Here is a 25242-nt window from a genome sequence, read left to right on the forward strand (position 1 = left end):
ATGTCCGGGACCAGGGGCCACAAGCCCTGGACAAATAGCCCAGAATAGAACGGTGCTCTCATCGGAACAACTATTGGCACTCCGGCACCCACCTCGAAAAGGATGTAGAACTCTTGGTCAAGCATACTGGTAATGAAACATGTTATAACTGTAATCTCTCCCTTTTAAACTTTCAGCCTTATCCCCCAAGACCACTAGAGACACCGCACCAAAACCTAAGACTGTCCCCCCCGCTGAAAACTTTTTGTTTCTTAGTTTGAATTGTCGTTCATTACCTAAACACAAACTAGATATATTTAATCTCCTCTGTGATGAAAAGCCAGATGCTCTTTTTCTCACTGAGACGTGGTTACATGAGAGCGCCGGACCTGATATAGCAGCGGCCCTTCCATCTAACTATGCCATCACTCGGAAAGACAGAACTTTGAAAACTGGAGGTGGCATCGCCATTATTTTTAAAAACAAGCTACAATGCAGATTTGACCCTTTGGATATCCCCAATTGTGAAGCCGCTCTTTTTAAATTAACACTCAACCCGAACTTCACACTTTCTGGAGTGCTTGTCTACCGACCTCCTGGAAACCCGACAGCATGGGCAACCGCCTTCCCTAGCCACATTACGCCTTTACATGTGAGCTCTAGAAACTTCTCTCTTATCGGAGACCTAAATCTACATCTAGATGATCTCTCAAACACAACATGTAGTAATTTCATGGCCGATTTAGCTGCCTTAAACATCAACCTTCTTAATTTGGGCGCCACACATATAGCAGGTCATTTCCTGGACCCCAATTTTTCCAGCCTTTCCGAAATTAAGTGTAATCCGGCTATCCCTATAGGCTGGTCAGACCATTATCTCCTAAAATTTAGTCTTGCAATGTCAACCTCCGGTACTCCTCCCCTTTCTCCTCGGAAGGTCCCTAATAGGAATTGGAACGAACCTGACCTTGAGGCCCTTAATAATGCTCTATGCTGCGACGCCCCTTCTGCCGATCAACAAGTCGACGCTCTCGCTTTAAAGACACAGAACTGGCTCCTCACTGCCGTAGACCACTGTCTTCCTCTATCACATAAAAAACGTAACATCCATCGACCTCCAGCACCCTGGTTCAATGACCATCTGAAAATTGAAAAATCCAAATGCAAAGACTTAGAACGCAAATGGCGTAAGAAATATGCTCCCGATTTGAAACTCGTATATAATAAGGCAAAAAATAATTACCACAAACTCTGCAATACGGCTAAGGCTGCCTTTGTTTCCAAAACTATTACAGAAGCCACCAATCGCCCCAAAACACTTTTTGGAATAGTGAAAGAACTGGCAGGCTCTAAAACAGTCGCAAGCCCTCTACCCCTTACTCATCAGCAGTGTGATAATCTTGCACAGTTTGTCACAGGAAAGATTGAAAAAATTCAGCTGGAAATGGCCAAATCTAACTTAAGTAGACCACCACAGGCCCTCATTGCTACTTCAACCCGTGACTTACCCTCACCTGTCATCTCTACTCTCTCAAACGCTGAGTGTACCCCTAACTCCCCTACTCCCACAGCCCATTTAGACTGCTGGCCTCTATTAAATATGGAACGACTCAAAACTATCTTTGGTAATATCAAATCTGGCTCACCTAGAGATCCCCTCCCTATTTCCATTCTGAAGCAATTAGACACCCCCCCCATCTGCTGGTAATTCTCAACACCCTGAATGCGTCTTTGCTAAACTCCTCCGTACCGTCACTCTGGAAAAATGCAATGGTCACTCCTCTTCTGAAGAAACCAACCGCTGATCCTGATGTTCTGGCCAACTATAGACCAATTTCCCTCCTGCCTGTCTTCTCCAAAATTCTGGAAAGACATGTTCACTCTATTCTCTCACAATACACTGAAACTAATAATTCTCTCCATCCTTCGCAGTCAGGCTTCCGTGCCGGTTTCTCCACAGAGACAGCATTATTAGCAGTCACCCAGAGGCTACGTCAGCACCTCGATGCCGGACAGATAGTCGCACTTATTCTGTTAGACCTTAGTGCGGCTTTCGAAACCATCTCCCATGAAGTACTTATCCATACTCTAAAATTGGCTGGCATCTGTGGTGCTGCCCTGGACTGGATCACTTCTTTCTTAAATAACCGTACTTTCCAAATTACTTCGGCCTTATCTTTTTTTTTTTTTTTTAATTCTTTATTGACAAGCAGGGCAAGGTGATCAACAAATACATTTTTAACAAAACATATAATATAAAATAAAATAATGGTACAGATCAAAATACAAATAAAATAACGCCAGACTCTTTGCATTACACATCCTTCAAATGTGGCCATAAGACAGAACAAATAGCAAATGGATAAATGATGTATAGTCCTGTATCAATAACAACAAAATGGAAAAACACAGATATATTCCCTGAGGCCTACTACTATTAGTGTCTTCTGTAGTCATGTACTATTCTAAAAAGGTGCCCCAAATTTTAACAAACTTCCCGGTTGCTTTTATTCCCCGGTTCCTTGCAATTGATCTCTCCATAGTATAGATCTCATTAACTAACGCCCACCATTCCATTGTATGAGGAGGGTTCGGGGAGATCCAAGCTCTCGCAATAACCAATCTAGCACTAGCCAGAAGTATATTTAACAAATCTGTGTTGGTAGTGCTAGATGGATATATAGCAAGTAAAATTGAGGCTGCTGATAATGCAGAACTAATCACTTTTTGTTTATATAAAATGTTTTCTATTACGGACCAATACCCCGTTAATACCGGACATGTATAGATCATATGTACAATATCTGCAGCCACCAGCCCACACTTAGGGCATTTAGTACGGTCACTGCTCAGATTGTTTTGTGCCCATTTGGAGATTCTCAGTGGTGTATAGTATAGGTGAGATATTGTTCTGTACGATTGAAGCATTAGACTAGATGAATGAGTCACTTTATTAATGTTTACTAAAGCGGCTGTAATATTCTGAGTTGTCACATTAAATCCTAATATGGAAGTCCATTTTATTGCTAACGAGGAGCTTCATCCAGCTTGTTTTGATTTAAACACTTATATCCCATACTAATTAATGATTTCCGATTTGTTAAATAAAAACAACTCCATAAATCTGAGCTACTTACAGATATCAAGTTCATCTTACGAATTAAATAGTCCCTTATTTGAATATACCTAAAACGCATCATTTCCGGTAATTTGAACAAAAGTTTCAAAGTTTCAAATTGTAAGAAGCCACTTGAACCATATAAGTCTCCCAGTTTCAGAATACCAATTTAGCCCAATCTCGTCCAGTATTATCACTAAAAATCCCTGGAAGTCCAGGATTACCCCAAAGTAACAGGTCAGTGTGAAAAAAAGAAGTCTCACAATTAATCATAATCATATTCCAGATACGTACTGCATCCCGTGCAGTCTTAAATTTTACACGTTTAAAATAATTCGGGTCCTGCACTTTTGCCAAAAATTGTTTTGCCTCTCTGCCAAGCATAAATTGATGAAAAAAAAATTGATTATAACTAGTAAACAGACTACGAAGCCGGTTCAAAAAAGAAGCAAAAAAGTAGGCTCTAAAATCAGGGAAGTTAAGACCCCCTTTTTCCAATGGTAATTTCAGAATTGCCATCGATCTTCGAGGCTTCTTATAGCCCCACAAAAAGCTATTAATAATGCCGTCCAACTTTTAAAAAAGCAAATTATTAACGCGCAGAGGAATACAACGAAAAAGATATAAGAATTTAGGCAGGATATTCATTTTAATCAAATTCAATCGTCCCAACAGGTTAAGCGGAATCTTATGCCACTTTTTTAAAAGAGCTGCCACTTCTTTCAATAAAGGTTCATAGTTTAATGAGTTTATATCCGAGATCTTTGAAGAAATTTTAACCCCTAAATAAACCGCAGCCAGACAATATCCTGGAACTTGAGGATTAGACTGGTAATTCATTATAACTTGCGTTTTATTCATGTTAAGTTTGTAACCTGCAATAGCCCCAAAATTATTAGCTTCTTCTGAGATCCCTACCAGTGCTTCTACCACATTGGTAGTGTAAATGGCTAAATCATCGGCATAAGCAGTGATTTTCAAAGTTTTGTCTTCATGATACATGGGTTTTATTTTAACTTGCTCTTGAAGGGCATTAATAAACGGCTCCATGGAAAGAGCAAAGAGTAGGGGTGACAGAGGGCACCCCTGCCGTGTCCCCCGTAAGATTGAAAATCTAGATGAGACAGCCCCTGCATAGCTGATCTTGGCATTAGGATCTTTATACAAAGCTTATATACTTCTTAAAAAGCGTCCTTTAAAGCCGTATTGTTTCATCACCCCCCATAAGTAATCCCACCCCACTCGGTCAAACGCCTTCTCTGCTTCTAAAAGTATCATCCCGAGTGGGGTGTGATTAGTTGCTGCAACATCAAAGGCGGTAATCGCCATGTTAACATGGGTAGTAGTGTCCCTCCCAGCTACAAAACCATGTTGTTGTTCATTTACCAACAACGGCATAAGTGGGGCCATACGAAGAGCTAATATCTTGGAATACGCTTTAGCGTCAGCATTAATCAATGATATAGGACGATAAGAGCCGCATTCCGTTGGTAATTTATTTTTCTTAAGAAAAAACATAATTTTAGCTGTATTCCACGATTCTGGTACCTGCCCAGTGACGCCAATTAAATTAATAACTAAGCATAAAAGTGGTAAGATTTCATCTGCACAAATTTTATATAATTCTATGGGGAGAGTATCCTCACCAGCAGCCTTATTAGAGGGGAGAGAAGTAACGGCATAGTGCAGTTCCTTTAACGTAACTTCTTCCTCGAGCCCATTAACACATTCCTGATCTAAGTATTCACGAGCTGGAAGATTTTTATTAATATACATTTGTATCTGCAATTCTGTACAGCTACCCTCTGGAGTGTATAGATTTTTATAGTATGTTACAAACTGATCCATTATTTGTACTGGCTGAGTATATAATATATTATTAGGGCCTTTAATGGATTTGACTAATGTTGTAGCTCAGTCATCTATAGCAAAAACAGTTGTGGTGAGATGCACACCTTTTTTCAATTCTTGTTTTTCTTCATATATTCTATATTTGATTAGTTCATTTCCATTAGTTATTCACCTTTGTTCGGCGTGCAAAACCTCTCCGCGCTCCGCCCAAATTGCGCTGCAATTATGAAAACGAACTGAAGTGGAGCCTGTTTAGACCCCGTTAAGCTGCACAGCCATATACTCAAATAAGTCCAATAAATCAAACTTACATATTTTTTCTTTCTTTATCCTTATTTTCTCCATACTTTTATCAATCCTTTTATCTGTTAATTTCTTCAATTTATTTTACTCATTTCGCTTTCTTCTCAACACTTTCTTAAACAACACAGGAGAAACGTGTTTCCACAAATCACCGTTTATTCCAGAATACCCAATGCATTTCGGGATTTCCCTTCGTCAGGGGTTTATCTGAGAGAAAAAAATGTATACTTTCAATACAACCCGACTTCTTAACATCAGTGTACAAACATTAAACGTTAAAAATATCGTCAATTAAACATTGTTCTCTTAAAATATTTTAGCAGTATACAACATTTATTGCTCATTTTCTCCTAATTTTGATATATCGCGTAGCTCATTTATAAAAAAGGAAACTGCAACTTTCTTCTGCATTTCTTGTTAATTCCCTCTATTACGACAACTTTTAAGTTAATCCAAACCCCCAGCTTCCACTATCTGCTTTCTATTCCAGTCTCAACTAAACAATTCGTCCCATGCCCTGCTTACCGTGACTCGTGTTCGTAAAACTTTTTGCCTTCATCATTCTGATCTGCTTACACATTTTATCGAACCTTGTTCCCGCCGTCTCACGGTCTAACTGCGGTTACTCCCGCACTCTTGTTACTTGCACGACTGCGCACTGTTTCTGCCATTTTTATCCTGACATCCCTTCCCCCGGTGTTCTGAATTAGTGCTCTGCCTAAGATATGGACCGAACACTCCTCACTACCCCGAGTTCTAAATGCAAATGCCAAATTGATGTATCTTAATAAAAATACTCTCTAATAACCACTTGTCTGAGATTACATACAATATGACTTGGAGAATTAATTGGACACAAACAAGTGGTTATTAGAGAGTATTTTTATTAAGATACATCAATTTGGCATTTGCATTTATTTGTTCATGGCATTGAAAGAATTTAGTGTTACATCACATAGTGTTTAAACGAAGAGAACTCGGGGTAGTGAGGAGTGTTAGTACGGGGTTGGTAACTGTCTCAGGAAAGCATTCTGGGTGATGTAGTTTTACAAGGAAAGCTCGACACAGTGTATGTGTGTATAGACTCCTATTGAAGTATCAACGAACAAGGCGTATAGCGGGAGGGTTGAATTTCGGTCCATATCTTAGGCAGAGCACTAATTCAGAACACCGGGGGAAGGGATGTCAGGATAAAAATGGCAGAAACAGTGCGCAGTCGTGCAAGTAACAAGAGTGCGGGAGTAACCGCAGTTAGACCGTGAGACGGCGGGAACAAGGTTCGATAAAATGTGTAAGCAGATCAGAATGATGAAGGCAAAAAGTTTTACGAACACGAGTCACGGTAAGCAGGGCATGGGACGAATTGTTTAGTTGAGACTGGAATAGAAAGCAGATAGTGGAAGCTGGGGGTTTGGATTAACTTAAAAGTTGTCGTAATAGAGGGAATTAACAAGAAATGCAGAAGAAAGTTGCAGTTTCCTTTTTTATAAATGAGCTACGCGATATATCAAAATTAGGAGAAAATGAGCAATAAATGTTGTATACTGCTAAAATATTTTAAGAGAACAATGTTTAATTGACGATATTTTTAACGTTTAATGTTTGTACACTGATGTTAAGAAGTCGGGTTGTATTGAAAGTATACATTTTTTTCTCTCAGATAAACCCCTGACGAAGGGAAATCCCGAAATGCATTGGGTATTCTGGAATAAACGGTGATTTGTGGAAACACGTTTCTCCTGTGTTGTTTAAGAAAGTGTTGAGAAGAAAGCGAAATGAGTAAAATAAATTGAAGAAATTAACAGATAAAAGGATTGATAAAAGTATGGAGAAAATAAGGATAAAGAAAGAAAAAATATGTAAGTTTGATTTATTGGACTTATTTGAGGATATGGCTGTGCAGCTTAACGGGGTCTAAACAGGCTCCACTTCAGTTCGTAGCTCAGTCATCTGCCACCTTGTAAGCCAGGGCCTTTCCTACCTTATCCCCACATTCATATTGTGCCAATTTATATTTAAGCAGCTTTCGACTATTATTTTCCCTTAAAGCACATTTAAGGGTCGAGCGTGCAGTCACTAATTTAGTTTCTAATTGTTCAATATCTTGCGCCCCCAAACCACCAGCTCTCAAATTGTTGGCTAATTGTTTTTCCAGCTGCAAAATACCATTTATTACAATCTTATCCTTTTTCCTTTGTTCTGCGTTTTGTTTATATACATACTGTTGCACGAGCCCCCTGATAAGAGGCTTTACAAGCGTCCCAGACTGATAAAAGTGATGCACTTCCTAAATTGATTTCAATAAATTCTTTAATATGCGCCTTCAACGTTCCGACAACAACTGCATCTGCCAATATATATCTAGGAAAGGTAAACAGTCTAACATCCGGGTCCCTTTGTATTATACTGAATGACAATAAAATTGGATTGTGGTCCGACGAGACCTTTGGAAAGATCTCCATACGTCCAACCTCAATAACCTCATCTGATGCCCATGCCAAGTCTATTCGTGAATACAGTTTGTGGGGTGAAGAGCAAAACGTATAGCCCGGTTGATCTGGATACAAGCTCCTCCATACATCTTTTACATTGTGTATCCGAGCTAGTTCTAATATCGCCGCCCTAGTTTTACGCATGTGTCTAAATAGACCTCTCTTAGTCACATCCTGTTCATAGTTTAGCACGCAGTTATAATCCCCCATCATAATAAGTTCCCCGTCCCACGAGAGCAATTCAATATTTAACCAATCAAAGATGCGCGGGTCATCAATATTTAGCCCGTATATGGCACAAAAAACAAATTTACGGTTCTCAACCTGCATTTGAGTAATGGCCCACCGGCCTCCATTGTCCGAAGCAGTTTTAATCACTACCCCCCATGGTTGCTTTTTTTTCAAGATTGCAACTCCCCTAATGGGAGCGTTAAAAGTAGTGCACACCACCACCTCGTATCCCAGTTGACTCAGTATTTTCTTGTCTTTAAAGGAAATATGCGTTTCTGTTAACATAATTAAATGTGGATCATACATTTTAAGTTCCTCATACACCATATGCCTTTTGTTCTTGTTATTCAAGCCCGAAACATTCCAAGCTAAACACCTAAATTGCAACATTATAAATTCTTAATAAAACAAAACGTTCTGCACCTCTCATTAATTGCCATAACATTCCCTGTCTACAGTTTCTAACGTTAACCACCTTAAACCTTACCTTGTCCTTTTCTTTTTCTCCCCCCACACCCTCCCCCCCACCCTTCCCTCCCTTCCATTCTCCTAGATCCCTCCCCCTGTACCTACCCGGAAGCATCCCACTATCTTCTGCTGCCGCTTGTGGGGCAGCCAACCAGAGAGGATTCCCTAGGAACCTCAACCCTCTGTATTGCTCTCTTATTCTGTTAGACCTTAGTGCAGCTTTCGAAACCATCTCCCATGAAGTACTTATCCATACTCTAAAATTGGCTGGCATCTGTGGTGCTGCCCTGGACTGGATCACTTCTTTCTTAAATAACCGTACTTTCCAAATTACTTTGGCCTTATCATGCTCAAAAATCCATGCCTCCCCACATGGGGTGCCTCAGGGCTCTATACTCAGCCCCCTAGTGTTCAACTTGTACGTCAGACCACTAGCTGACATTGCTGAACAGGCTGGTCTAACTCTCTTCACTTATGCTGATTATTCACAGATCATCTTTTCCCTCTCCGATTCTGACCCCCTAGCTCCCTCCTGTCTTAAACAAGGCCTCAGTAATATCTCAAACTGGATGACTCAGAATCATCTGAAGCTTAACAGAGAGAAGACAGAGGTCCTCATCCTGGGTAAACAGAAGGATCTCTGGTGCCCTGCTCACTGGCCGGCTGAGATGGGTAACCTCCCCATACCTAGTGCCATGTTCGGAACCTGGGCGTCATTGTTGACGACTCGCTTTCCATGAACCAACAAACCGTTAAAGTAACAGCGCTTTGTTTTACTATCTTGAAATGGCTCAGGAAAATACTATGTATGTTGCCTGTTTCCACTAAAAAAACAGTGGTCCACGCCCTAGTTACATTGCGGCTCGACTATGGCAACATTCTTTACCTAGGCTCAAACAAAGCTGTTATCCGTAGACTTCAGTTAGTCCAGAATTCTGCTGCCCGACTCCTCTGCAGAATCCCCAGGGCCTCCCTCATTTCTGGACATCTACGCGATCTACACTGGCTCAGGGTGGAGAACCGGAATAAGTTCAAAGCCCTGAGCTACATGTTTAAAATCAAGGCAAGTACAGCCCGCACTACCTCCAAGCACTTGTTCGTCCCCATTTTCCCGCCCGCCACCTACGATCTTGAAACATGAGCAATTTTGTCGTACCCAGAGTTAAACTCTCCAGAATGGGAGGCAGATCCTTTTCTTACCTTGGCCCTTCTCTCTGGAATGCTTTGCCTACTAACATTCGTAAAGAAACTGACTACTCTCACTTTTGCCGAACTCTTAAGACCTGGCTTTTTGATCAATAATTCCAACGGACTGCCTGAGATTGTTGCTCCACGTCCGCTATGGCGCCGGGAAACCCTTTTTGGGTAGCTGAGCGCCTTACAAATCCAATAAATAAAAAATAAATACATCCGCCGGCTTGGGGGTTGTCTCCTGGAATGGACATTGACTAAATAATTTTTTAAGAACAGTTGATCTTGCAGAGTTTTGGGAGGGGAATGATATAATTTACTTCCAGGAGACATGACTGGGAGGTGAGTATTTTCATCAAAATGGTTTCATGAATTTTCAGAAAGATGGAACCAAGTTTGGTACAGGGAGGGCGAAAGGAGGCCTAATGACTCTGGTATCTACTAAATCTAGTAAGGGGGCAAAGGAAATGGAAACAAGTAGTGATTGTGTCTTGGCATGCCTACTGGATCACTATGCGGGGGGCCTGCAACAAAATAAACTGATTGTCGTGAATGTCTACATAAATCAGAAAAACTCTAGGAAATAAGAATGGGAAATGTTCAAGAGAGATCTGGTAAATCTAATAGAGCTCCAGGGGGAATATCCGATTCTGTTATTAGGGGATTTCAATCTGCATTTAGATCCAAGGAAGGCTGACTCTGCAATCCCAGATATGCTAGAGTGTTATAGTATCACCACCACAAATTTTCCAAAATGTGTTCAGTCGAAGCTTGATAGGAACAAGGTGAACTTTTTGGCAGAACTAGGGCTTGTATGCCTCAATGGCCGTTTCAAAGAGGGTGACCCAGCAGTCCAAACTTTTCTATATGGGAAACAACAGTGCCCCATTGACTACATATTCATACAGGCAAGGTATTTTAATCTCTGCAGGGAATTTATGGTACTAAGACTAAAGGGAAACGATCATTGGGGTCTAAAATTAGACATAGCGATAGCCACATTAGTGAGAAATCAAGCTATTCCAATGGCTCTAGAGTACCCCAAACGTTTAACTACAAGAATTGATGGGAGATATATTGAGCAGTTAATGCAGGATCAATTAATCAATGATATGATCCAGGATATGGCCATGGGAGAGCCAAACGGTGCTTGGTATGAAACTAAGATTGCAGAGGTAATAAAGAGATTGATACCAGTAGCAAGGGTATGTTATAAGAGGGGGGAAAAGGATCAGCTGTGCCAAACTTAAATCAATGGTTTGACAAAGAATGGGCTGTAGCCAGAAGGAGTTTAGGAAAATAGGAAGGGTAATCAAATGATCAAGCAAACCTAGTTGAAATCTACTGTTGCAAGAAAAGGGAATATGAAGCTCTGGTGAGGAGGAAGAAGTGGGCTTTATTTGAGTTGAACTGAGATGTGATGATCAAGAAGCTTCAGGAAAAGGATATGAGAAAATTCTGGAAATTGGTTCAGAAGGGTTGTGGTACGGATGTCCCTCCAGCTAGATGTATGGTGCCAGAAGCAGATTGGGTACACTTTTTAACCAATATTTATAAGCCAAGTGGGACAGTGGTGAAGAAGGACTGGCCAACTGTGGGTATGGAGGCCTTGGAGTCATTCTCTATTCAATCAATTGATACTTTGATAACTTCCATTATAATTAAGTCAAATTATTTGTGGTGGGCTGGATTCTTTTCCAAAGTTTTTATCCACATAACGAAGACCGGGATATTTCCTCTGAGTGCAATAATTAAACCTATACATAAAAAAGGTGCTTAGGAAGACCCAGGGAATTACCGGTTAATAAATCTGTTGGATGTGGGCGCAAAGCTGTAATCCAAAGTAATACTAAGGGCTTTAAAGAACTGGATAGACAGAAATAGTATTATCCCAATGGAGCAGGGAGGCTTTAAAGCCGGACATTCCACAATAGATCACTGCTTCCGTTTATGGGCTTTGGGGAAGAAGGCAAAAGAAACAACAGGGAATCTTTTCTGTTGCTTTATTGATTTTATTTCAGCGTTCGATTTGCTCGATCGTAGAATACTTTGGGCGATTGGGCATTCCCTGTCCATTAATTGAAATTCTGCAGGAATTGCATACTGGGAACTGGGCCCAAGTAGAACTTGACTTAGCTGGGGCTCTCTCTGAGAAATGAATTAAGGCAGGGCTGTGTCCTTGCTTCCACATTGTTCTCCCTATTTTTAGCTGATCTACCAGGAGAGTTGGCAGCAACACATTCGTTCTCCCCTAAAATGGGAGGAAAACATGTGTCATGTGTACTTTATGCAGATGATGTGGCAATTCTGGAGTAGGCCTTCAGAGGAAGTTAAAAAAGTTTAATCATTATTGTGAGGCTAACATATTGAAGATAGACATGGAAAAAACATAGATAATTATGTTTGGGAAAAAAAGTAAATTGTATAATTGGTAGCTAGGCAACAGTAGAGTTGAAGTTGTGTCCTCCTATACGTATCTGGGCATGACATTTACCAACCAGTTGAGTTGCACCTTACATAAAGAATCAGTGGAGTCAAGGGCATTAGCTATGACAGGGGGACTTGTCCGCTTTAAAAAGACTTATGGCGGCTCCTTCTGGTCACCCCTCTTAACCGCTTATAACGCAATGGTCCCTATGCAATGTCTCTACGGGGGCGAGCTGTTAGCCATTAGTACGGAGGGAAGCTGGGACAGGTGTGAAAATAAATGTCTGAAAAAATTGTTGGTCCTCCCTCCAGGTGCAATGCCCCAGGCAATAAAATTAAAAGCAATGTTGCAAGCCTGGTACTTCCTAGCCTAATAAATTAATTCTACGATTTTGGGATAAATTATTGGTCCCAAATACCCAGAAGATATCAGCCTGCTGTGCCACTTAAAAAGAAAGAAGTGAACTACAGTGGGCAAGGAAGGTAAAGAATAGTTTGGAAGACATTGGAGGAACCTTAAAACTAGACTTAAAAAGAGCTGACGCCCCAATCCCTAAAGCAGAATTAAATTAGCCTGTAAAAAACAATCTAGATTGGCGAACCTGAAATACGTAAGGAACAAACCTTCCGCACAATACATGTTAGATTCATGGGAAAATATTAACGTATTCTAGCATCTATCAGCATTACTGAATGCCCGGTTACGATTATTACTATTAATGTTCCATGCAGGATTAAATATGCGTTATGTAAGAGCTGAAAAATTCAAAGCCATTTTAGATCAAGAGAATAACTGTACATGTGGGCTGCCGTATCATAACCTTAACATTCATGTTCTAATTGATTTTTGTCATTTTTATAGACCACGCTGCTTGATTTTAAAACCTCTTTTAAAAAAATATAACATCAATTGTCGGAATGATATACTAGAACTTCTCTTAAGGATGGAATTTTTTAATGTGACTTGTGTACTAGCCAAGTTTCTTAAAAATGGTTTGGATTAGTGTCTTATAGTTTAAATAGTAGGGGTTCAGAGCTTTTAGTGTATTATGATGAATTGGTATTTATATGGTGTAATTATATAATTTTTTTATTGTTTTTAAGGACTGTATGTTTTAAAGACGTTGTTTAAACATTAATAACAATTCATTGATTAATTCATTCATGAACTGATGCACCTTAGTAAGTATTGGTTATCATATAGCACAAACCTAACTTGGGATCAGTAGACCGCTGCATATCGGGAGTTTGCAGTTGACTTGGAATTGTGTACATCAAGTGTTTGTTTTTTTACACGTATTGACATTACTTAGGCACATTCAATTTAACATACGATAGTTGGAGGGAGATATATTTTGGGTCAGAAACAAACAATAGGGCAGTTTTCAAAGGCACTTTCGAACATAAACATACGTTAATGGGTGAAAATGCCTTCATTTGCGATTGCCAGAATTAAGAAGTCTGCAATAGCATCTCCCATGCAAGTGAGGAGAACAAGGTGAGGTTAGGCTCACAATGCTTTACCTACCCACAGGCCCATCCAGTCATGAAAGGACTGAAGTAACTCTCTTTCCAGCATGGGAAGAGGAACAGGTGGATCTTCCAGACTTGGAGATGTGGAGAAGAGGTTTCTCCACTGGGAAAATTAGTTTCACCATCGAGAAAATAAACGTGCACAATACATCGGGCACCATTTCCCATTGCTTAAATCTAGTCTATGAAAAATCATGCATTTGGGAAATTGGAGCACTGACAGCGTCTTATATGACCTACCCAGTAACATTCCTGCAATTTGGAGTCGTTTTTCATATGAACTACTAGGAATGTTTGGATTTACTACTTTGTGAAGGGCCACCACCAGAGAGTGGTAACATGCCAAAGTGGCAATTACAACTCCAATTTCCAGATTCCAAAGTCAGCAATTTAGCTGCTAGACGTCATCTTCCAGCAACAGGTCATACATGCCTTTGAAGGGTCTTCGGTTACTCTTTTATACACTGATCACGCTTATGTACTACTTTATTTACATGGTACCATTTGTGTCCTGCCAACCTCTCTAGAATCACACCCACAGCTTAAAGATGCTCAAGCCTGCTATAGATAATTGTCCACACACCAGGATTCCAATATGGAAAACACCACCCTGGGTTGATGGAAAACCTGATTGGTTTGAGGCAGGTCACTTCCGTCTCTATTTTTGTCATCAGTTTTAGATTATTCCATTCTTCTAATTAATATAGGTTTAAGGAGATTTTGATCACTTCTCCCAGGCCCCCACACAAGGATAAAGATGTTTGTCATTTTTAGTGTTGGTTCCAGCATGGAGATATTGTGGATCACACCACCAACCTCGATCTTGTCCTCATTATAGACCTGTTTATCTCTAGACCACCTTCTGTACCCCACACCAGGCAGACTACAGGCTCACCTGGGCCTGGTGTCCTATATCAAGTGGTCCCCAAGGCATAGATGAAAGACGGCGCAGTCTATGGAGGTAGCCGTGTTCAACACATCCTGTAACTTTTATTGCAGCTAGAGTAATCTACTGCATCTTGCATCCCTAGGAGCCTCAGATGGCAGTAATCTATCAGCAGGTGGTCGAAATACAGAGTTGGTTACTTAACCTACACATGGGGTAAAATTCAAAGGGATGAATCCTGCATGGTGGGACGGCACCTCGATTTCATGGGGATTTCTCACAGGCGGGAGGCATGGACATTCAAAAAAACGTAGGAAAGGCGTTATCACAGATGAACGAGAACACTGCACACTACAAAGAATAATGGGATTTTCTCTGCAAATTTTAAGACGCATGCCAAATTCAATAATGTGGGGTCCAGGAAGTGTCAGATAACATTCGGTTGAGAGCAAAAGCCATCTATAAGTTTGACTATTCACCTTCTCCTTTTTTTGTTGCTAGATGTTGCCCGAGCCATAGATCTGCTGGAGCGACTGCAGCGGAGCGGAGAGGTGCCCCCCCAAAAACTGCAAGCCCTTCAGCGAGTCCTGCAGAGCAAGTTCTGCTCAGCTATAAGGGAGGTCAGGTGACCGGCGAACACCGTCTTATTCAGTCTTCTCCATATTAGCCGTCTCTGTATGCTTTACGTAAAAAACATTTCCTTAAACCCCACCTGTTACCTTTGTCTACATCCCACTACAACGTAAACCTTCAAACTCTGTCTTCTTGATTGGATACCAAAGTGCCGCTTACTTTGTCTTCTTGATGTCATTTCACTGTTCTTTTTGGCCTTATGTTCATTTTCACCTTGCAATTAGTGGTTGTGTTCATTTTTCTTTTCTTTACTGTTTGCTGTGCTACTGTTGACCACTCTGTTAGGGGTTGTCACAGAATCATATGAATACAGTTATTTATACTTCACCATCAAGTTAGAAAGGGAAGGCTGAGCTAAACTGGGTAATGATGGGTTAGGTTGGCATTCTCTGCGTGAGGTTGCTTTTATCTCAGTTGGATTGAAGTGGCTGGTGTGTAGTTACAGTGTGTTCTAGTACTGTCATACGGCACCTGGTAGATTTTTAAAGTAACTAGTTAAATTAGTTAATAACTTAATTGCCTGGTTAATTAAACCCACTGCAAAAAAAATGGTAAAGGATATCGACACATGCCTTGGCATGAGGCTCGAGGAACATACACTAAAAAGTGGTAATTTCCCCACTGCTCATAGTTACTCTAGTGAAGAGCTACTTCGATTCAGACCTCAACGCTGTGTGAACTGTGAGCCACTGTTATTAGACACTATTACAGCCTGTTGCCCGACCTGTAAGTACTCCCCCTCCTATATGCAATTAGGCATTACTGGGGAGAATGGGAAAGCACTGAACATGACTATGGACATGAACACTGCTTATAACAAACAGTTCAATTTCCTCAGTACGAACTGTAGATCACTGCCTAAGCACAAAGAGGATCTTTTTAACCTTTTAACCGATGTACAGCCGGATGCACTCTTTCTAACTGAAACATGGCTGAATGCTAGTTCAGGGCCAGATATTGCTTCAACCCTCCCCCCTAACTATGCTATAGCAAGGAAAGATAGAGAAAATCAAGTTGGGGGTGGCATAGGGATAGTATATAAAAAAAACTATCAATGTAAATGGGTAAATCTTGACTGGGCCAATTGTGAAGCCGGCCTCTTTAAACTCACCTTAACTCCCCAAATTACCTTTTCGGGTGTTTTGGTTTATCGGCCACCTGGGGCGGCCGGTGGTTGGATGGCAGCCTTGCCCGACTTGCTTGCTCCATTTTTAATGGAAGCTGCTATGTTCTCCTTTCTTGGAGATTTTAATTTGCATCTGGAAGATAGTAGTAGCCGTATGATCCTCAATTTCCTCGCGGACTTAGAAGTACTTAATGTCCAATTGAGGAATAATGGTCCAACGCACTCGGCGGGTCATTTATTAGATCCGATTTTTACCAACTTCAATCGCATAGCATGTAAACCCACCATTCCGACTGTATGGTCGGATCACTTTCTTACCCATTTCGTAATCTGGGCTCCCAGCACCAAAAATGTGGTCAGATCAGAAATAAGGTTTCGGAATTGGCAAAGAATCAGCATAAGTGACCTGAATACCCAATTAATACACTCCAGTCCTAATATAGCTCCAAGTGATCTTAGAATTAGCGACCACAAAACCATTAATACCTGGCTAGCGACTGCTGTACAGACCATAGCTCCGCTCACATTAAGCAAACACTCCTCTTGTTATCCCCCTGCCCCATGGTTCACTCAAAAATTATGTGATGAAAAAAGCTATTGTAAAAAACTAGAGAGGCTGTGGAGGAAAGATTATAATCCTACAAGCAAGGAAACTTACAAGCTTGCGCTTAACACCTACCATTTATCCTGTAAAATAGCGAAGGGTAATCATATTAAAGATACCATTTTAACGGCACAGAGTAACTCTGGCACTCTTTTTAAAGTTTTGAAAAATTTGGCAGGAGCGGCCTCTCAACCAGAACCGCCGATTTTATCTACTATGAAATGCAACAATATAGCCAATTATTTTAATGAGAAAATCACAAATATCTACTCTCAGTTTAGCAAAAATGAGAAGGACATAGTCCCTACAAATAACACCTCCCACCCTGGCGAGAAAACTAACAAAGTAATCACCAAGGAGAATGTACTAACAGACTGGCAATCTATGGACATGGTGACCTTTGTAGAGATCCTTAACAGCATTAGATCTGGCTCTCCCCAGGACCCTATCCCTGTGTCTATCCTAAAGCACCTGGATTCCTCCATTTTGGGCATAATTAGATCTTTATTAAATGCTTCACTAGAGGAGGCTGTGATTCCAGATGACTGGAAGCATGCTATGGTTGTCCCTCTGCTGAAAAAAGCAGAGGGGGACCCAGAGATCTTTTCAAACTTTCGACCAATATCATTACTACCCATTTGCTCGAAAGTTTTGGAAAAGCATGTCCATAACCAGCTATCTAAATTTGTCAATGATAACAATCTGTTGCATTTCTCACAGTCTGGGTTCAGAAAGGGACACTCCACGGAGTCAACCTTACTGGGGGTCACTGAAGCCATCCGAAAGGAATTAGATGGAGGGGGCACGGCGGTACTCATTCTTCTAGACCTGAGTGCCGCCTTCGACACCATCTCCCACCAGACCTTGATTCGCACATTGGAGGATATAGGGATACAAGGGAATGCCCTGAGATGGCTGGAACAATTTCTGCTACACCGAACTTTCCAAGTCTTCTCCAAAAATAATTCCTCTGACTGTTATAAATCTCTATATGGGGTACCTCAGGGTTCTATATTGAGCCCACTTTTATTCAATATATATGTTACCCCACTAGCTAAGGTTGCGGAAGAAATGGGTCTTACTATTTATTCCTATGCGGATGACACACAATTAGTGTTCTCCCTTGCATCCACAGACAAATCTAATTTCTCTCCCCTCCGCTCTGGACTTCTGAGAATGGCTGACTGGCTCTATGATAATAAACTAAAATTGAATACAGAAAAAACAGAGCTACTCATCTTTGGCAATCATAATGATCTATGGGGCCCCATTCATTGGCCAGTTGAAATGGGCACACCCCCGGTCGCAGTCCAATCTGCCTGCAATTTAGGTATAATTATTGATAACAAATTATCAATGCGTGCACATGTCACAAAAACGGCCGCAACTTGCTTTGCCATCCTTAAATGGTTAAGGAAAATACTTTGGCAACTGCCTGATGGGGCACAAAGGACAGTATTACAGGCCTTAATAGGGTCTCGGTTGGACTATGGAAACATTCTTCTCCTAGGAGCCAACAAAGATACTATTAATAGTCTGCAGATTGTACAGAACGCTGCGGCTAGGGTGCTTCTTCATCTCCCAGGGCGTACTAGCATCTCAGAGCACCTGAAGAAACTGCATTGGCTGAAAATCGCCAACAGAGTGAAATTTAAAGCACTCTGCTATATGTTTAGGATCAGTATGAATGAGGCTCCTTCCTATCTGTGTAGACTTGCTCTGAAATATGTACCATCACGCGCTCTTCGATCCATGACACAAGCTAAATTTGTTGTCCCTAGAGTAAAGCGAGTACGTATGGGTGGACGCTCATTCTCTTATTTGGCCCCTGTCCTATGGAATGCCCTTCCCCTTAACCTGCGGTTGGAATCCAACTACCTCAGATTTCGTAAGGGAGTGAAATCTTGGCTTTTTAATCAGTAGCTTTCCCCTCATACAAGTCTCAGTTCCCTCAATCAGATCCAAGGTGCCGGGAAACCCTCTGGGTAGCTGTTGCGCCATATAAATGCACAAAATAAATAAATTAAATAAAATACGGGGAGAAATACATTAATAAAACTGGTAGATAAGATTAAGTGAACAGCCAGCTTCTTCAATTAGATAATACATACATTGTAACAGTTTTTAGAACACAAATAAAGTAGCCAGGTGGGTGAGAGGTAAAATTGACGGCCAAGTTACTGCAAATATGTCAGTGTTTTGTCCATTACCTAAAAAAAAGTGACCGACCAAATGGAAATTGCCACTGGTCAGGCATGCTAAAACTGCGTTGCTGTGTCTCCAGAGCTCCTCCTGAAACCCATAGTATTAATAATAGGTTTCAAAGTGCTTCCCATATCTGTAGACCAGGCCTTGCAGTTGCACAGCATGTGGTCAGTGGGTCTACCCCGGCGGAGCACATGTGGCAGCCTAATTTCCCATCAGTTTCCTTCCTGCCTGATCTAAAATCCAGTAGTGGGAATAAAAAGAACGGATGCTTTACAAAGTTACGCTTTTCTAAAAAGTTAGCGGAAGGCTTAAGGATTTCTGAACCTGACTGTATAAATATAAATCAGTAGTCAGACAGGCTTGTTTTTCTTTTGCTAGCATGATGACCCTCAGAGAAAGAGTTGAATTTTGCTCTAGTTACAGATGGGTGAGTTAGTTAGATGCAGTGGTACTTGTTTAGATTAGGTTTCCAGGTAAGGTTGGGGTGGTCTAAAGAGATAACAGTATCATCTGGTTAGGCTGAGTAGTTCTGGACTAGTTAATGGTGTGAGTTAGTTAAACTGGGACATCATCGTATTTACTAGGGGTGCATTCAAATTGGGTTAGGGTATTGTCATACCAGGTTAAGGTGTACCTGAAATAGACTATGTGAATCGACATTTGTCAGGGCATTGCTGGATTATATTAGTGAGGTGATGTATCTGGTTGGGTTTAGTCTTATATTAAATTGAGTGCAGCACTGTGTGAAATGTGGCAGTGGACCCTAAGTCTGAGAATCCCTGGTCAGATGAGTTGGTAGATACCAGTTTAGGTTGTTGATACTGTGATAGGTTGAGTTTCGCTGGGTCAGAATAGGGATGGTGCTTGGTTTGATTGGGGTTCCACCAGTCTGTTTGGGGTTGGTACGAGGGTAGGTTGGGTGGTCCCTGAGTTACTCTCGACAAAGTGTCAGATCCTGGCTAAGAAATTGTCAACAAGTTGAGGACTCCACTTCTATGTGCCACTTTATTGATGCTTCTGTTCTGTGTTTCTGATGGCTTATTTCCCAATATCACTGAGTGATTTTGTATTTCCAGGTTTATGAGCAGCTGTATGACACCCTGGATGTCTCTGGCAGTGCAGAGATACGGGCCCATGCTACAGCCAAGGTACATCTATCAGCGTTGTTTTGAAATTACATGGCCTATATCTCAAATTGAAGAGCTCTCCAGGCGCTCAGATAACTTTCAGTTTAGACCCCCGTAGTGTTCCTTTTCTGGCATACATATTACAGATGTTGAATAAGTTTGGAAGTGAGGGCTGAACAACTGGCACACTGTCCCGTTAAGAAAGTACCACCCTGTAAAGGTCTAAGTCTGGATGGCAAAGTCTGGCTAGAGGTACACAACTGCTCTACCAATTTGCAGGGGTGGAATGGGGGACATGTTTTACTCGGGGCCCTCCAGGGAGGTACAATCAGTGCATCAGTGCTGCAAGTCCTGGGGTACCCCACTAACTTATATGTCCAGGGTATCAGGGTACCATTTACTAGGACTTACAGATAAGTTGGCCAATTCAAAATGGGTACAGCCAATTCAACATATATTTTCGGGTGAGGGCACTGGCACTGAAGTCTAGTTAGCAGGCCATAGTGCACACTCACAGTGGAATTCGGCACAGTGACAAGTCATTTGGTTTAAGTGAACAACTTCACCCTAATGGTACATATCACCAAGAAAACCAAGACAGCCTGGCACCAACTGTCTAAAGTAAAGAAAATAAAACCATTCTTTCCAGAGAGTGACTTTAGAACTGCAATTCAGTACTCTTGCATCTGGATGGTGGCAATGCCTTGAGCCATGCCCTCCCAGCCTCCACAATGACTCCTTTGATGGCATCCTTCATGCCCCAGCAAGCTTTATCAAGGACCTGAAGAATTTTGACCACATTAGCCTAACCTTATGGAACTCCGGTTACTCACCTTTCCGCCTGACATCATTCTCAAACCCTTTGGCACCATCTACAAAGCAATCAAGACCGGCACCCCTGGCTATCTGGTTAACAAGCTCTAGATCTCTGGCAGCTCTTAGAACACCCACAACCAGGAATCCATCAGATTGTAAATAAATAAGTGCAAAAAACAGAACAAAAAAAGAGAACAGGCCTTCCCCATCTATGCATCCAGTAACTGGAACAACATCGCTGTATCCATCAGAACCTTCCCTAATTTAGGAAACAGCTGAAGGCACATCACAGTGAAGTAAAAGTCCCTTTTTACTCTGGGACTCCAGCTATCCCTCAAGCCACTTGTTGCCTGTATCTTTGCTCTGCTACCTTACAGCCACGTTTGTGCTATACAAATACCACATGCATACACGCATACATATGGTGGCCCCACACTGACATTTGTTTTGCTAAGCTCAAAATAATTACTTTATTTAAGTTACATCGTTGCCTGAGTTCTGACCATCTTTGCTTCTATTCTCTCTCCCTGCTAATACCTCAGGCTACAGTTGCTGCCTTTGCTGCCAGTGAAGGCCATGCCCACCCGCGCGTGGTGGAGCTCCCCAAAACTGACGAAGGGTTGGGGTTTAACATCATGGGAGGCAAAGAGCAGAACTCCCCCATCTACATCTCTCGCATCATTCCTGGAGGGGTTGCCGACCGTCACGGAGGGTTGAAGAGAGGAGACCAGTTGCTGTCCGTCAATGGCGTGGTAAGTACCATAGCTTCTCACGAGGTCTTGTTCACTTGCATGCCACAGCTTGCCTATCTGCCCATTTCTACCCGGGTCCAGTAGATTTTCGGGTTACCCCATTGATACTTAACTCAAATTTATGGGTAGTCCCGTGTTTCTATACACACAAAATACCCGAGGGTCTAAAGAATACAGCTATGAATGATATGAACACCTGAACAGGCCTAGATGTATGCGCTAACTACCTTTGTGACAGTTACTCCTTTTGAAAATAATTCTCATTTTAACGGATTCCCATCACTCACCCTTGGGTGACATGCTTCATCATCTGGGTCTCCTCATTCATGTCACAGTGGGGACGCTAAGGGCTGCAACCTCTTCAGAAGGATGAGGGAGCCCGAGGATGTTTTTTTATGAGTCACTACCTGTGCTAACAGATGAGAGCAAAAATTTTCTTTAAGGCTTGTAAGGGGAAAAGATGCAGTGCACGCAAAAGAAAAAACAACAGTGAGTTTAAAATTGACCTATGGGAGACCCTATTTTTATTATTGTCTCTCACAAATCAAAGCTAAAAACAGTGCAACGTGATAGTTTTAACAAATAGCTGTCTCTTAGAAACTAGAGGGTCAATATGTTTCAGCACCTACGGACTGTATTTAGTCCAATGCCTTCTTCAGGACCACTACTTAATTGCTACTGTATATATGTGAAAAAACTACAATGTAAAACTACTTAAGAGAAACACTAGAGAAGGTTGGAACGAATACAACCTAATCACCTGTACTCAGGTTTGTGTTAGCCTTCCTCGGCATTTCCCGTGCAGCTCATGGTTTCTGTAAGAAAGTAAAGGCAGATAAACACAACTATCTTAGAATGTACAGAATTACACCCATTCACAGCAAAAGAAAACTATTCACATTGTGGGAATCAAATCTTAATCCTCCACAAATTCTCACAGGTAGTGACTCATAAAAAAACATCCTCGGACTCCCTCATCCTTCTGAAGAGGTTGCAGCCCATAGCGTCCCCAGTGTGACATGAACGAGGAGACCCAGATGATGAAGCATGTCACCCAAGGGTGAGTGATGGGAATCTGTTAAATTGAGAATTATTTTCAAAAGGAGTAACTCTCACAAAGGTAGTTAGCGCATACATCTAGGCCTGTTCAGCTGTTCATATCATTCATAGCTGTATTCTTTAGACCCTTGGGTGTTTTGTGTGTATAGATGTTGTATCGGGGCTATATATCCAGGCTTGGTCTTTAAACATTGCCTCAGACCCTCCTTTAAAGTGTGTGTATATTAGTCCCATGTTTCCACTGAAAGGGGAAATTGAGTCATAGACATACTCCCCAATTTTGGAGGACGTAGTCATTTATAATTCCAATTTAAGCGTCCTAATGGTAGTGGGAAAATATCTTACTGTAGTCTTGGCAAGCAGGGAAGTTGACCATGCAAGCATGTAAGTCTACATTCAATGCGTCTGAATGTGCCATAAAGGTGATCAGACCCCTTCGAAAATGCAAACACTTGTTTTGACCAGTTCTGTACAAATGCCTGAACAATTAAGAAAATATTTAAAATAAATTCCATCTTTTATGAAAAGTTAAACAATTAGCATATGGCTGGTGTCTGTTTAGATTGGCAGACCAGACAAACCAATGGACTGGACCAATCTCAAGTAATTAATTACCAGAGGCTGAGATTATTACAAACATTCCATCGATTATTTTTATTGTTTTTCTCAGATAAACGATTCATTACAGTGTATGTTGAAACAGCAACACTGCATTTTCTGTCAAGACAATTTTTATTGGATTTTAGCAATAAATCAAGGCCTAAACGGCCCACAAACATGTACAGGAGATTGTAATAAAACCCCCCCGTGAACAAATACAACACAAAAACTTGCACAGTCTATCCTAAACATCCCACCCACGTACCACGTGCCACTAGTAAAGCCCTATATCAGATTTCAACACTGCATTTTTGTTAACAAATGAAGGATTTTGTTGTTTTCTTTTATAATATTAAAGATTTCAGTTCTTTCGCTTTTAAAATAAATTGATGGATGTGGATGTTTAAATTAAAAATATCAGTGGAACAAGCCGGCAGGAGTACCTCATAAAACAAGACTTGGCAAATCAAATAGGTCTTGTCTTATAAGACCTATTGGCTTTGCTAATGTTTTTAGCCATGATGGACAGCATTTCAGCTGCGGTGATGCATGGCTAGAGGGGGAAAAAAGCATTTATAAATGCAGTAGGTTTCACTTGTGTGATTAATATTAATTTCTTGTTGTAAGATTTAGCTTGGTAAGCAGTTGTGCAATTTAAGTTACTGAAACTCCATAAAAGTGTTCTAACTTGTTTATTGAGAAAGTCAATCTATTGTCCAGTAACTGGTGGTAATATAATGCAGAGATTAGGTAAACGGTGGAGGGCAAAGGAAATAAAACATGTAGTCTCCAAGCATGTTTGCTATGCGTGCCATACTCAAGCAAGCTTGTGAACTAAACTTGCAAAGAGCTGTGAAATACTCCCACCCACATTAAGAAGAGAACTGGAAAAAAGAGTAAATAATATAAAACACATAATATTTTACAATGAATTGGGTCACATGTAAGTGTCTGCGCTAGCTCATATTGTGAGTGGCTGTTTATAATGCAGCAGGCTTGAAAGCTCTGGAGGTGAGGACAAACGGCAGTGGGAATATCTGGCAGTGCCTGTCATTGGTCCATCACCACCCCCTTTTCTGAATCGTTTTGGCCACTATAGGAGTGGCAGGGTATGCTCAGACATGAGTCCCTTGCTCACTGCACCATCAGGATTCAAGCAAGCCGGGCCGAAGACGGCTGCAATGCCAGAAACCGGTCCCCGGAAGCTTGTTTCCTTTCCAGTAAAGAATTGGCTTGGTAGTTTGGTCTGCCCTGTTCCCATGATGCACTGGGCCAGGGACAGACTAATTTGCATGTAGCCAGGTTCTGAACTGGGATAGTGCAGTGAGCTAAAAAAACGGTGATGGATCAAGCCCTGATCTTTTGACTGGGTATGAGTGTTCTGTTTAATTCAGATGCTCTGTGCATCACCACCCCCTTTTCTGAATTGTCATTGGTGCAGGGCATAGAGGTGTTCAAAGCCTTTTCCTGGCCTGGAAGGCAACAGCCTTTTTTAGGTTGAGGCTACCGACGCACTGCGAAGCAGTGCGGGGGCGGAGCCGAAGATTTCATGACTTCAACAGTGTGGGGCTTTAACCCGCCTCTCTCTTCCATTGGCTAGCTTCGTAAATGGAGGCTAGCCATTGGAAGAGATGTGTGTCAATTACTCTTTTCCCCGGCTTGATGCGATCCGTGGGCGTTTCTGTCTCTTTTTTTAAGTCCCGCCCCCCACACCCTCCCTCTCGCCGAGGTCCCATACTCTTTTCCCCGGCTTGATGCAATCCGTGGGCGTTTCTATCTCTTTTTTTTTTAAGTCCTGCCCCCCACTCCTTCCCTCTTGCCAAGGTCCCAGTCTATTC

The 25242-nt window shown here is 41.5% G+C and overlaps 1 protein-coding gene across 5 annotated transcripts in view; it reads left to right on the forward strand.

The window, feature by feature from the left end:
- LOC144770555 (protein lin-7 homolog B) overlaps window positions 1–25242 on the forward strand; it is a 493355-nt gene that overhangs the window by 394472 nt on the left and 73641 nt on the right. For all 5 annotated transcript variants that reach the window (XM_078655164.1, XM_078655167.1, XM_078655165.1 and 2 more), the window contains 3 exons: window positions 14981–15099; window positions 20127–20198; window positions 21536–21745. In XM_078655164.1, coding sequence (XP_078511290.1) covers window positions 14981–15099; window positions 20127–20198; window positions 21536–21745 — 401 coding nt within the window. The remainder of the gene's footprint in view (window positions 1–14980; window positions 15100–20126; window positions 20199–21535; window positions 21746–25242) is intronic.

This window comes from Lissotriton helveticus, chromosome 7, assembly GCF_964261635.1.
Source record: "Lissotriton helveticus chromosome 7, aLisHel1.1, whole genome shotgun sequence".
Taxonomy (NCBI): domain Eukaryota; kingdom Metazoa; phylum Chordata; class Amphibia; order Caudata; family Salamandridae; genus Lissotriton; species Lissotriton helveticus.